This window comes from Budorcas taxicolor, chromosome 13 (genome assembly GCF_023091745.1).
Source record: "Budorcas taxicolor isolate Tak-1 chromosome 13, Takin1.1, whole genome shotgun sequence".
Lineage (NCBI taxonomy): Eukaryota > Metazoa > Chordata > Mammalia > Artiodactyla > Bovidae > Budorcas > Budorcas taxicolor.
In genome coordinates, this window is record NC_068922.1 from 34,748,708 (window position 1) to 34,762,848 (window position 14,141).

Here is a 14,141-nt window from a genome sequence, read left to right on the forward strand (position 1 = left end):
TCTAACCTAAGAAAAATGTTTGGGAGAATTCAATGTTGTCAGTCTCTTGGCTGGTCTGTACTATGGTGGGGGGTGGGGGTGGGAAACAAAAGCATGATAAGTTATTGGAAGGGGGAAGGGGGACATGGACCACCCCGGTGAAAGATTAAGTCATGGCAAGATTCCCTACCCCGGGAATGACCCGGTCTTCCATCATGTACAGCCGCAGTTTTCAAATTATTTTACTCTTGGACTGTTCTGTCAGGGCGAAAGACCCTATGGACTTTCAATTTCACCAAACAACAGTTATTTCATCTTAGAGTTGGAAGAAACCAGCTAATTTAGTTCAATCCCTTCCCCCACTTATGAAATGTTTCCAAGTGGGTACCAGAGGTGGCCACAGTCACAGAGAGTTTAGGCAGAGCTTAAAGCCAATTCCTGGCCCAAGCACTTCATCCTACAGCATTAATTTGGTCAAGGGACTTCTTTTCCAGTTATATTCTAATATGTGCATTGAATTACCAACTGGCAGGGAATAGCTCTTCATTTTAAGGCCTGCATCTTGACATGATCTGAAATTTCAGACTAGGGAGAGGGCCCTGGAACTCTTGAGCTTTGGGCTCCACACACATGGAGCCAGGAGAGGATGAGGGCAAGTCTGCAAAAGCTGATAGGAAAGAGGTAAAAAGGACCTTTTTTTTAATACAACTTGGAAACCACCAGGTAGCGTGGTGGTAAATAAATTGCCTGCCGAGCAGGAGACACGAGAGACATGAGCTCAGTCCCCGGGTCAGGAGGATCCCCTGGAGATGGAAACGGCAGCCCACGCCAGTACTCTTGCCTGGTAAATCCCACGGACAGAGGAGCCTGGCAGGCTACAGTCCCTGGGGTCACAGAGTTGGACACGACTGAGCAACTAACACACAACTCCACAGGCACCCTGTCCCTCCCACTGCTGCCCATGAACCTGAGACTGTTCTGGGGGGCTGTGAGTTAGACCCCATCAACGTTTCCCAGAGGCTGAATTGCAGTCTTTACCACTCCTCCCCACCTTTTTTAAAAAAACAAAAACCAAAGACGTGCAGGCTGGGGACCATTCTATCTTTCATGTTATTTTATCATCTCCTCCTTCTTGGCTTGAGGGGGTCCCTGAGAGGACAAACCCACACTCCTGGAAAAGGACCTCCCACCAGGCAGACTCTTAAAGGTCACTTGGAATCAGTCTCTTAAATCCTGTCCTGAGTAGCAACCCTCCTCCCACAAACAGATGTGCAGAATCAGGAGTTCAAAACAAAACAGAAAGAAAATGCAGAAGTCCCCCAGGCCTGTAACAGCTTTGGCTTAAGAAATGCACTTGCACCCGTCACTCCATCTCTGCCAGGTGGATCTGGCGGAATAGTGACCACCTAAAGAGTGATGGTACTGCATCCAGGTCTCTGAGCCCAGATATTTAAAGGCATTCTGCAGTGCTGGCCCGTTTACGGGGGACGCTAACCTGACATTTAACTGTGTACCATTTAGTCATTTTAAACAAGACAAAAGACGCACAAGTGTAATCTTGGAAGGTTACAGATGAGATGCCGGGTTCACCTTATCTTTCATCAGCCCTTTCTGCTCAGAGCTGGGAAGTAGTTGTGTCAACTGAGAATCAAATTTATCTTTTCCCCAGAAACCCACAACCAAGGTGCTATCAGAGAAAGTCATTTTGCTGTTGCAAAAAGCAGTCATTTGAGTTTAAGCTCAACAGGGTCATTTGGGTTTAGACACTTGGACTTCTGTGAACAGCAGACAGCCCTTCACAAACCATCATGTGAAACAGACAAGGGTCTACTTAGAATTTCCACAGGAATCAAACCTCAACCTACAACTCTCCGGAGGAAATCAGGATCTCACGGTGCATACATTTTTAAGGGATGTTAAAAAAAGGGACCCAAATAGTTATGTACAAACACGGAAAAGGATTCTAAAGACGCAGTCAGGGACGGTGCACCCTTCAGAGGGAGTTTTCTGTAGTTTGCAGGAACTGAAGGTTCAAAACAATAATAAAGATGTTTGGTTTTCAATGGTCCAGGAATTTTCTTCAAAGAAAGGTAATTAGAGCTATATTACCAATATTTTACCCCTTCTTTTGCAAATCAAGAGATACAAATACATTTCAATTGTGATTCCTCACATTTTTAAAGTCCAAATAGTCAAAATTAGAACTTTTAATCTTATAAGCCCCCAATTATTAAACACCAACAGTAAATCATATGAATGAGAAAAATAATGACAAATACAAAATATGAATACTTCCTTTCCAGCCACAAATGATCAGAGAGAGCTGTGCATGTATGAGAAATAGAAATAATAAAAGAATAATTAGCAAAAGTTCAAAACCTCTGGACAAGCTATTTTATAGGATTAGAAACCGTTATTTACCTTAGAAAATGCAAGTTTAAAAGTCACATTTTCAGTTACCTCTCCTCCCAAAAACTTCTGTACATGCTAGAATCTAGAAATTAAGGTTAAAGGGATAAATACTGATAATTTCCCCTAAATTTTTAGAATAGTTTCAGAGGGATATGATACAAGGATTTAGAAGAAAACAGAGTGTCATATTCTGGTTTGTGATTTCTTCCCTTTAGGATTCTTCTCTTTCTCTTGAGGAATAAGCTCTGATTGAACTCTTTTGATTAAAAGATGTTTTAGATGGAATTAAAGACTGTAACGGGAAAGTCAGACCCGGTAATATGTATATACATACACGACACACACAAGTATATATGTCTGTAAGTGTACATACATGACACGTGTGTGTCTATATGCATGTTTATGTACACACATGATGCATGCGTGTGTGTATATACATATACCCTCTCTCATCTGCACCTAAGAGGGATGTACACCCCCTCACAAGGACCCCCCAGGTGGCTGCTCCCAGCGGTACCAGACGACTCCAGTGATTTTCCCAGCATAGGTCCAGCCCATCATCCCCATGGGCTGTGAGAAGCAAAGCCTCTAATTTCACACGAACCAAAATCTGGAAAGGAGTGACCATGAGAAACAGGGAAGAAGCAAGGCTGCGAGGTGGGTTTGAAAAGACTTCTCAGAACTGCTTAGACTCCGTGTTGTTTATTACTGTCCAAATGCATGGAGTTCTGATGAAATACAATCATATGGGACAGATAAAAGCAGGCCATGAGAGCCCAGAGTGTTTTAGGGCCAAATGGCAGACCACTCAGCAGTTCACATCTTAGGAATTCAAAATGCTTAGAAATTGATAAGGTGGTTTCTGAAAAAGAAAGAGAAAGAGAAGGAAGAAAAGATGAAAAGGAGGGAGGGAGGGAGGAGACAGAAACCACTGAGGAAGTGTTAGCTCATGAGAAAGCCTGACTTAGAAAGAAGTGACAAACACATTTTTTTAAAAATGCATAAACTTTGTGCAGATTAATGCAATAAACAGCAGAATACATAGGCCTCATAATACTTCTGTAATGGCGTACATATAATGTCTCTAGCACTTTTGGAAAATAGGCAGACGCTAATTAAAGATCATTCTAGATAAAAATACACATTTCTTTAAAGGGACAATGGGGGTGAGGGGAGGGGGATCTGGTCTCAGGGCACATCCCCGCAGATGAACAAAGATGAAACTACGGGGTTTTTTTGGTAATTCTAGTGAATATGGCAGCAAAAATTTGTTGTAAGGATGTTGTTGGCTGGTTTTAAGAGGGTTATTTTCAAATATAACCTTATAACTGCATTTGTACAAAAAAAAAAAATCTTTGTGAAAAGTTAATTTTATCAACCCTGAAAAATGTCTCTGTTGACATCTTTCTAAGATAAACTAAGAGCAGCAAGAGCTGTGAATGGGTGAGGGGTTTATGCTTTAAAGCAAATGCGAACCCTCTCTGGCTTCCTCTCACACAAAGGGATACAGACTCTTAAATACAATAAACTTCCTTAAAAATCTGCCACCTAACAACTGTTTACATCATAGAAAAATAGCATTTTTTTGGTAAAAAGAAATATAGTTACTTTGTTAAAATGGTCTATTTTACCAGCAATTATTTCTCATATAAAGAACTTCTAGACATCCATACAGGAAATAAAAATAGATAATACTGAGTGCAAAGCAGACAATGGCATGTTTGCAAAAGATCAGAGCGTCTCATTGCCGATAAATACTACTCTTGTCCATCATGGTACAAGGTTTCATCTTTTGGAAACTTACAAGCTACCGCTTTCATTTGCTGATGGCAAGTTACTTAATAGGTAAAGTGACTTCAGCAGCAGAGGGCCAAATTGATGAGAAATGGATCATACATAGGTGTTCACATTTCCCGGAAACTCAAAGTGCTGAAACACTAGCAATGGCCTACGTCCCCCAAACTCCCGAAAGTGAGCGTGGGCAGCAGGCCACAGGGATGCGAAGGGGGATTTATGACATTCTTGGTCCTTTCAAAATCATTCATTAAACCACCCACATTTGAGTTTTCACATATAGCCAGATTAACACCAAACGCTCTATCAGCTGGGCTAAATCCATCATTAAGGAGGGTCCCTGTGACTCTTTTCTAAATATAGGTATTAACCCTTCGTGCTATAAAAACAGATGCTTTCAACAGACTACTGCTTTATTTCCACAGAGTGACTCTGTGGAGTCGATGTGTGTCCTGGCCATGGGGAAGGATGGCCCAGTGAGGTTCCTCCCAGGTGGCGGGGCTGAGGCCAGCTTCGGGGGTCACCCATCAGCAAAAGACGCGGCCCCACACTCCAGCGGCGCGCCATCACACCCTCTCCACCCTGCTTGGGTCATAGGAATCTGCAGAAAAAGGAAACAAAAGAAAATGAGTAGCATATTCCACTGGTCTGCTTTCTATTTAATCCTCAGGCCAGAAATAAATGTGTAGGGAGCCGGGCCTACAGGTGTTGAGATGTTAATTTTCAGACATCTCACCGACCTTATTTTTCACCAAGGAGTAAACGGCTATCATCATCTAAAGGCTGTTTTGAAGGAACGGGTATGACCCATGCCTAATCACAGATGGGAAATGGGGGCAGCTTAGTATTTTGACCGTCCCTTCCTGTTGTTCACAGGGAACATAATTCACTTTAACTGCAACTCTTGTAAAGCAGTAGTGATGCTTTCAGCTGATGCTAAGCAGGATATTGTGTGCATGTACGTTGCAACTCTAAGGAAAGCATGCCGTGGGACCAGTGATGTCCCAGGGGGGCCTGAAACCCTGAGAACTGGGCCTGGTGATGGCAGGCCTCCTGTCTCTGACCCCACAGCCAGCACGCAGGCCCCAGGCTGCAGGCTCGCCCGCCAGCCTTCCACACAGCAGTGCGTGTGAATCTGATTTGCCATGCTGATCCACTCTACAGCTACACACACGGGGCCCAAGCGGCCCTGGTTTCCAAAAAGGGACACCATACAACAGAACAATGGTCCTAGATTCTCACTTGGGCTGTGGCTGGGCCCCTCGGGCATCACAGATCTCTGGGGTCCACACAAACCTGAGGCTCACATGTGTACCTCCCACGGTCAGAATCTCCTCCCATGGCAGCTCAAAGGGCTCCTAAGTTCTTAAGAGCAAATACATAAGAAGTCTAGCAGGATGGTACAATTCAACAGGTATTAAAACTATCAGAGCCATCTCTTCCTCAACCCATCTGGACAACAGTGCATTCTGAAGGCCACGCAGAGTCCCACTTCTCTGGCAGCAAGATATCTTGCTGTGTCCTCTGCACACCTTGACAATGGAGGAGGAAATGGCAACCCACTCCAGTATTCTTGCCTGGAGAATCCCCTGGACAGAGGAGCCTGGAGGGTTACCATCCATGGGGTCACAAAGAGTCGGACACGACTGAGCGACTTTGGGCTTCCCTGGTAGCTCAGCTGGTAAAGAATCCGCCTGCAATGCAGAAGACCTGGCTTAGATTCCTGGGTTGGGAAGATCCCCTGGAGGAGGGCATGGCAACCCACTCCAGTATTCTGGCCTGAGAATCCCCTGGACAGAGGAGCCTGGTGGGCTACAGTCCATGGGGTCGCAGAGTCGGATACGACTGAACGACTGACACACCACACACCTTCTTGACTCCTTGGGATGTACTTATGATGAGACGCCACAACTGCGACAACTAAGACAGTGTTTGCTGCACTTGGGGCAGGCTCTGCTTTTAGGAAGGGGTCTGCTGCTGCTGCTGCTAAGTCGCTTCAGTCGTGTCCGACTCTGTGCGGCCCCATAGACGGCAGCCCACCAGGCTCCCCCGTCCCTGGGATTCTCCAGGCAAGAACACTGGATTGGGTTGCCACTTCCTTCTCCAATGCATGAAAGGGAAAAGTGAAGGGGTCTGCTGCTCCTCAAACGCTTACAGCACCAAGTGTTTGTCTCGTTGGAAGCAGGCAGATCCCATGAACAAGCTGCCTTCTGCAGGTCTACACTTAACACCCATGGTGACAACACGGGTCTTAGCGGCTGAGCCCCTCTCTGTGCTCAGTTGGCCTCATTCAGTGCTGATTCTGGGGGACCCCCATGAGCGAAGATGAGATGGAAGCGGGTGGTCACGAATGGATGAAAGGGCGCGCTGGCGGCGGGGAGAGGCCTCGAGAGGCTGAGCCTCCAGGGACACAGAGCCCGGCCCTCAGCAGCCCACCTGAGGGCAGGTACGTGGAGCCCGACCCCCACTGCTGAAGCTGAGGGCCCAGAGACAGAACCACAGAGAGAAATCAGTACGATCAAGGACTCCTTCTTTAGACCATGGAGGGTCGAGGTTCAATAAAAATACAACGTGAGCCACAGTATGTTAAAGTTTTTAGTAGCCATGTTAGGGCAAACAAAAGGAAGCAGGTGAAAATAGTTTCAATGGTGCATTTTATGTCACCAAATATATCCAAAATGTTATCATTTCAACAGGTAATCAATAAAAATTATTGGGACATTTTAGATTTTTTTTTTTTTTTGGTGATGTCTTTGAACTCTGGCATGCGTATCACACATTTACAGCCCATCTCAATTGGGACGAGCCATGTTTCAAGCACTCAGGAGCCACATGTGACCAGGGGCCATCATACTGCCGGCAGAGGTGCCGGAGAACAGGGTAGTCATGCCCCTCCTGGTTCCTGTGGGCATTGTGTCGGGGGAAGACAGATCACTAAGGCCCACCCTGGTGGGTATTTCACGTATGAACACCCTCGAAGGCTACCGCCTGTGAGGATGTGCTGACGCCCAGCCATCTAATGGCACTACGTGGCTCCTCTCAAGCTTGCCCCAGTTATCCCCACCCCAGGCCCGAAGAGGACAGGTTGCCCCCACTCCTCCTGAATGTGTACCAGGAGAGTGGCCAGCAGAGGTGGACGGAACCAGACCAGCAGGCTCGGACACCGATGCACCCGGATTAGGCTTCTGACATAATCCATCCAGCAGAGATGGGAATGCTGTGACCTGAATTAGTTTTGAGCTGCTGATTTCTTAGCTAGAGCTCCCCTGGACCGAAAAACACTAAAACAATGTTAGCTGAAACGACTGTCTTTAAGCTGAAGGCAAGTCTTTATGATATGATGGGTATATAACACAGGTAATAAAGTTCTAGAAGGATGTGTGGGGGGGCGCGGGGGCGGTGGTTTACAGATGTATGAGGTACGATAGTGCTTGAAAATTCCAGAACAAAATTGGAATCTAAGTGGGCGGTGAGTCTGGGGCAGTGATGCGGGTCCCATACCCTGAGGTGACAGAGGAAAGGCAGGGGTCGGGCGAGGATGGAGATGATGACTTTTGCGTTTAAAATGATAAAAATACATCAAAAGGAAAGAGTGCAAAAGCTCATGAGCAACAAGGCTTTCCTACCTCGATTAAGGCCTCTCAGAAGGACTGGCTTTGCAGTGAGACCTGGTGGCCAGCATGTGGAAGGCTGAAGGGAGTACCTGAGTAGCTGCACACGTGAGGAATTACCCTCATGGGTCTCACTATGTGGCCACTTCAGGAAGCCATCACCTCAAGGAGCTCTCTGCCTTGAGATTTTTGGTCATCTTATTGTGTATTAAATAGCAAATGCACCAAACGGAGTGGCAAAAAAGTAATTAAAAATTTCTAATGGTTGGAAACTACAGCAACAAAATAGATAATAAAGTCACAGGTGAGGGTGTCTGAATGGCTGGTTAAAATGGAAACTGACATTATCTGGGGGATTTCAGCTACCCATATGATCCCGTTCACATGCCGGATGCTCAGGCTGAGAATTGAGGGAGAGCTGAATGGAACTAGAAATTTTATAACACATTCCCCAAAATACGTGGCCATGAATGGAGGCATGGAAATCTTTACAAACTGATGTTTTTCTTTTAACAGGATGCATCTCCCTTTAAAATTCTTGTAATTCTCAGGATGACTAACACTTTCAGCCTGATTTACTTTACAGATAAGAAACTCACTTTAAAAGCCTACGGCATAGGGGACATTCGTACATCTACGGCTGATTCACGTTGATAGTCTGACAGAAAACAACACAATTCTGTAAACTAATTATCCTTCGATTAAAAGAAAAAGCCTATGATGGCTTTCGAACCCCATTTGGTGGGGGTCGGGGGACGTCTCCTGCTGCAGCCTCACGACGGCTCACAGATGGGCCACGGAGCTCTTTCCACGTAGTGGCCGAGGCCCCACACCCCCGCTGTTCTTTCCCGCAGGAAAGACCAACGTGGTCACTCAGATGACCCAGGAGGGCCCTGACAGACGGCTTCTGTCAATCCTGGATTCTGTGAGAGGGTGGGAGCATTAAGGATCTCTCTGCATTTGGGAGAAAACTGAAAAAATGCAAAGGAGATTTTTTTAATTGAACAAAAATTTCGGGATTCTTCCAGCTGAAACAAGTGATCTTTCCATCTCCTTTTAAACCCGATTTCAAAACAGGAAGCAGAGCAGCAGGGGTGGGGAGGACCACCCGGTCAGGGCAGCTAGGCAGATGGAAGGGCCTGGCTGCCAGGATGGGCTGGGGTGGAGGCAGAGCCAGACCACTGAGGACAGGGCACCCTTGCCCCTCCCGGCAAAAAGGCCCCTTCCAGTCGGTAGTTCAAGATGGATGCCTCCCCTCCTTGAACCATGTCTAGGGAATATAACTGGTAATATCATTGATAACCCCCAGGCCTGGACCAGAAATTCCCAAGGCTCTCTTGCCTGCTCTTGTCAGAGCTGGGAGAGTGAACTGGTGTGTGGGGGCACCATGTCCTTGCTGTGAGAACCTGCCCCGTGGTCTATACAGTGAAGACTGGAGAGACCCGTGAAGATGAGAATACACGGGGCTTCAGGTCTGCAGGAGGCTGTTGCCAGAACCGGCTCCCCTGGGCTAAGTGATCAGAGCTGAGGGGCTGGAAGAAACAGGGTGGGCCCGTGAGCTTCGAGGGGCGCGTGGGCTGGTGCTGAGAAAGTGCAAACTGCTAATTCTGTCTAAACCTCTGAAGTCTTTCATGAATGGTGTGGTGGCGAAAAGAGATAACAACCGAGGACAAAGGATTCGGTAAGAATCCCAGGGCAGGAAGTTTATTGAATCACTTGGGTGCTTCTTTTCTCATTAGGCTAACCAAGCAATGCAGGTTATTCGCTTCTTGCTTCATTCGCTTCAGTCGTGTCTGACTCTTTGCAACCCCATGGACTGTAACCTCCAAGCTCCTCCGTCCATGGGATTCTCTAGGCAAGAATACTGGTGTGGGTTATCATGTCCTCCTCCAGAGGATCTTCCCGACTCAAGGATCAAACTCACACCTCTCATGTCTCCTGCATTTGCAGGCGGGTTCTTTACCACTAGAGCCACCTGGGAAGTCCGAGGGTTATCTGGGGGAATGTCTATTATCTGGGGAGAGAACAGAATACAAACGCCCTAGTCTCCTAGGAGACCAATCAAGGTGCCTACACCCTGGCTGGCATAGCTTACTGACGTACCTCTTCAGAGTTAGGGGCCCCACGGGTGTTTATATAGGCAACTTTATCTAGTCACTTACATAGAAAATATCTATGAAGACTGGATCATTTAAAATACACTGCAAGGTCTTACTATTAAGAGAAGCTTCTGGATAATTCTTGGGTAGAATGACGACTCTTTGGGCACCATAATTCAGAGTCGATCTGATCTTTTGTGAATCTGCAGGTTTCATCATCTACCCACTGGGCATTTTGATGCTCTCAGGACGTCAAACGCAACCTGAACACCCGGCCCTCTGCCTGACTCCTCACCTGGGCACCAGAAGTCCCGGCCGCCGTTCTCCCTTCGTGCTGCTGGATGCCCGTCTACTTCCAGCAACAGAGCACCTTCGGGGTCGGAGAGCTCATGCCCGGTGCTGGGAGCCACCAGGCCTCCCGGCCACGCCCCGGGGCCCCTCTCGGCCTTGGGCTCCTCCTCGGAGTCCGCACCCCGGGACGTCAGGAGCCTCATCCGAGACACAGAGCTCACCTCCTTCATCCTCATCAGGCGGTCGGGGTCCGCCTTCCTGGGCGGGGAAACCAGCTTCTCCTGTAAACTTTCGATCACTCTGGAAGTGCTTCGGAGCTTCCTTTCTGAGAATGCCAAGTTTGGGGTCCTTTCTATAAAGTGGAACAAGGTGGACCTGAAGGGTGGCTTTGTCTCCACGTCCTTGGGAAGGAAAGGCTGAGACTCCGGGGGGCTGGGCGGAGGTTCGGGGGCCTTGCTGGGGACGGCCCCATCCACACCCATGGGCTCAGAGGCCCGGGGAGCCTGCTGGGTGCTGTCCCTCTCGCCTACGAACAGAGGGCTCTTGGTCCAGCCGCACTTCCTCCTGCCATAGAAGGCGTCGGCAGGTGTGGTGGACTCATTGGGCTGGGCCAAGCTGGCCACTGCTTCCTGTCTGGGGGACTCAGGCCTGAGGGCACTTCCATCTGGCTCGGGGTGCCGGCTCTGCCCTGCCCTCTGGGTGCCTGGCAGCAGGGACTCCACAGCCACCTCGATGCCCAGGATCCTGGCGGCCCTGGCTTCGAGGGACTCATTTGGGGGGATTTCTATTGCATTGGCATCACCCGGAGACCCCGCTAGCTGGCTGGTACTGTGCTCCTGCACCAGCGTCAGCCCCACAGACCTCAAGTCTGGTGCAGACAGGCCTCGGGATTTGCCGGCAAGAGAGAGGGGTGCCCTTGTGCTCCCTTGCTCCCCACCGCCCGCCTTTGGAGGGCCGGCTGCACTCAGCTCCACAGCTCCGAGACTGCCAGGGAGCTCCTGGCTGGGCGGGGGCTCCTTCCGTGTTGCTGGATCGGATGGGGGCTCGGGTTTTGCATCATTCAACCCAGAAGATATTGCTCGTTTCACAGGCCTTGGGCTGACTGCCAGCTGGGCCACCCTGTCCTCAACCTCTCGGTCCCCGTCTTCGGCAATCCAGCTCCCGGGGGGCGACAACCACACAGAACCTCTGCCTTCTGCCTGCCAGGGTCTGGGGGACTGAGGCCTGCCCTCCTCGCTCCAGCTCTCGGACTTGCTCTTAACTCTGCCTGGCCTGGTCCTGGGGTCCTCAGGTGCTATGTCCTTCAGGAGGCCTGGCCGCTGGGGTGCTGGGCCGGCACAGCTCCCCCAGGGCAGCTCTGTATCACTGTCCTCGCTGCCACTACCACCACTGCTGCTGCCACTGCTTCCTTCCTCCTCCTGAAGCTCCTTGTTGAAACTTTCTAACTGGCTGATCAAGTCCCAGGGGCGGCGGCTCACGGGCTTCAGGAGGAACTGCCCGAACAGCTGTCTACTGTTGCAGGGGCCGGTGGTCTCCCCCTTGATCACCTCAGCCCTGGACACGGGGCTGGCTCGGCGCCCAGGGCCATCAGAGCCCTGCTGACCCAGGCTGGCCCTCGGCGTGGGGCCCTGGTTCTGGGGCCAGGAAGACCCAGAGAAGGCGCTGTTGCTGGATGGGCTGAGGGACCCTTGACTTTTCGGGGAATGAGCCCCGGGCCTCTGGTTCGGGTCACTGGACGCCAACGCCATGTGCATCTGAACCTCGAAGGGTGCAGGGTCCAAACACCTTGTAGGCAGCACGGGGTTGGGGGAGCCCCCTGGCCTCTCCCCTGGGAGGGGCTGCAGGTTTTGTGGTTCATGAGCGAAGCTGGTTTGTGTTTGCTGGTCTCGGAAGTGGTGCCCAGGCCACGGGCCGGGCCACGCGAGCGCACGGTGCTTTGTGGGGTTGGGGAATCTGAGGTCGTCTGCTTGCCGGCCCCGTCCCGGGCCCCCCGGGTCTGGTCTTGGCAGCTCTGTCCTCGTGGCCATGCTGCCTGTGAGTGCCTGGAGCTCCAGGTCGGTGGAGGACAAGCTGAGCACACTCTGTTCTTGCAACACCGCACTCTGCTTCAGGTCATTGTTGTTTGTGTCCGTACCTGGCAGCTGGCACTCCGATTTCACCGGGATGGAAACCAAACAAAAGATCGTCTCGCTCGTTTTTTTCTTTGAGCTTCTCTTGGGCTGCAGCCCTGTCTCGAACTTTCTGAGCTGGGTCTGCGTCTCGCAGGAACTCTCGCCCTGGGGGCTCGGGGAGGACACCAGGCTTTCTGGATATTCGCGTGGGCTGCCGCTCACGTCAGGCTGCTTCCTCTGTGTGACAATGCAGGGGTCTCTTTGGTCAGGAGAGCTGCCGTCTTTTCCATTCCTGGGGGGCTGGCCCCACAGCCACGGGGGGCTGGGGTCAGCAGGGGCGGGACCCCTCTCCTTCCCTGATGGGCGCCACACGGCCCCCTCCTGCTGCAGGCCTCTTGGGTCAGGGGCAGGGACCGCACCATCCAGTTTCACATCTTCCCAGAATCCATGGGGTCGGGGTAGTTTAATGTGTCGTATCCGTGGGTCATCGAAGGGAATTATCAGGATGGAGCTGTCGTAAGCCGTGGTGGGGTGGGGCTGTGGGGGGACGCCCACAGAAGAGCATGGGCTGGCCCCCCACTCACTCCCAGCTCCCCGGGAGCCAGAAAGAAGCTGTCCGCCAGCAGCGGGCTTCTCCATCGGATGCTGCGGTACACGGCGGCCTCCGCCCTCATGCCTGGGCACCGCCTCCTCGGGGCAGGGGTGTGCGGCTGGCTGCGGTGGCGACTTGTACGAGGGTGGGGGCACGTACACTGGGGGCTCCAGGCCGGGGTCAGGCCCGTAGAGGTCCTGCCTGGCACTGTTCGTCCTGGCTGAGTGGGCAGCTGGGTCCGGCTGCCTGCTGTCTGTGTAGCTGCCATTTTCTGCTCCGGCCCTGGAGTGTGGCTGAGAGCCGTAGGATGGGGGCTTGAGGGGTCTCCCAAACCTGGGCTGGGGCAAGGGGGCCGAGGTGCCAGCCTTCTTGGGGTTCCTGGTGGGTTCCAAATTGGAAGCACAATTTGGAGGCTGAAGTGGCACTTTAGGGACACCTGGTAAATGGCCATCGCTCAAAGGGATGGGGACCTCCACGCAACTCAGGCTCTCGGGGGAAAGGACTCGAGGCAGTGATTGGGACTTCCCTTTGCTCTGGGAGGTCAGCCCGTGCTCCCCAAGCATGAACGGGTACAGGTCCTGAAACAACTTCTCACCAACACCGTCCGACATCTGCCTTCCTAGTCTCGGGGGCTGGTTCCAGCTTCCAACGCTGACGTCCTGCCATCTGGCGGGACCCGCCATTCCCAGCTCGTCTTCCCAAACAGTCTTCTTGATCACGTGCTCAGACCTTCCTCCAACTTCCCAGGGACCCTCCCTCGGGTGCGCGGGCAGGCTGGGGACCGGGCCTCGGCCCCCTGGGTCCTCCCGGGCCTCCTGCTCTCTTCTCCTCCAGTAGGCGTGGCTGCGGCCGGTCAGGGGCTGCGAGGACCACGCGAGCACCGGCTGATGGTAGAACCTGCGAGATAGAGGGCCACAGGTTACACCTGGAGGAAGCCCACAGGAGCAGCGCGCACCTCTCTGCCTATGGGACCGTGTGCCAAGTCAAACTCAGGTCAGAACCTTTGAAAGATACAGTTCCAACCACAGGACTCATTCACTTGAAAGAAACCGTGGCCCAGAAATTACAGCTGGAAGGCAGCCACATGTTTTGCCATCGCAGACTTAAGAGTGGCAGCGACATGCTGCCCACAAGAGCATTAGGCCTAGACTTGGACCTGAGTGGCGCCTGAAATGCCCAAGAGACATGGGTTTCGCAAGTGTGATCCTGGGCCTCTGGGGTCCACTCCCAGCTCAGACCAGAAGACCTTGCT

The 14,141-nt window shown here is 51.2% G+C and overlaps 1 protein-coding gene across 5 annotated transcripts in view; it reads right to left on the reverse strand.

Moving 5' to 3' along the window:
* Positions 1-2,555: 2,555 nt before the first annotated feature.
* The window catches only part of JCAD (junctional cadherin 5 associated), a 38,190-nt gene continuing 26,604 nt past the window's right edge, over positions 2,556-14,141 (reverse strand). Inside the window, exons 3-4 of one of the 5 annotated variants that reach the window (XM_052650774.1) lie at positions 10,191-13,786; positions 2,556-4,786 (exon numbers count right to left, since the gene is read on the reverse strand). In XM_052650774.1, coding sequence (XP_052506734.1) covers positions 4,752-4,786; positions 10,191-13,786 — 3,631 coding nt within the window. In that variant the 3' untranslated portion in view covers positions 2,556-4,751. Of the gene's footprint in view, positions 4,787-5,843; positions 5,880-9,473; positions 13,787-14,141 lie in introns of those variants that run through there. The other 4 variants (XM_052650776.1, XM_052650773.1, XM_052650775.1 and 1 more) reach the window with 4 other exon arrangements.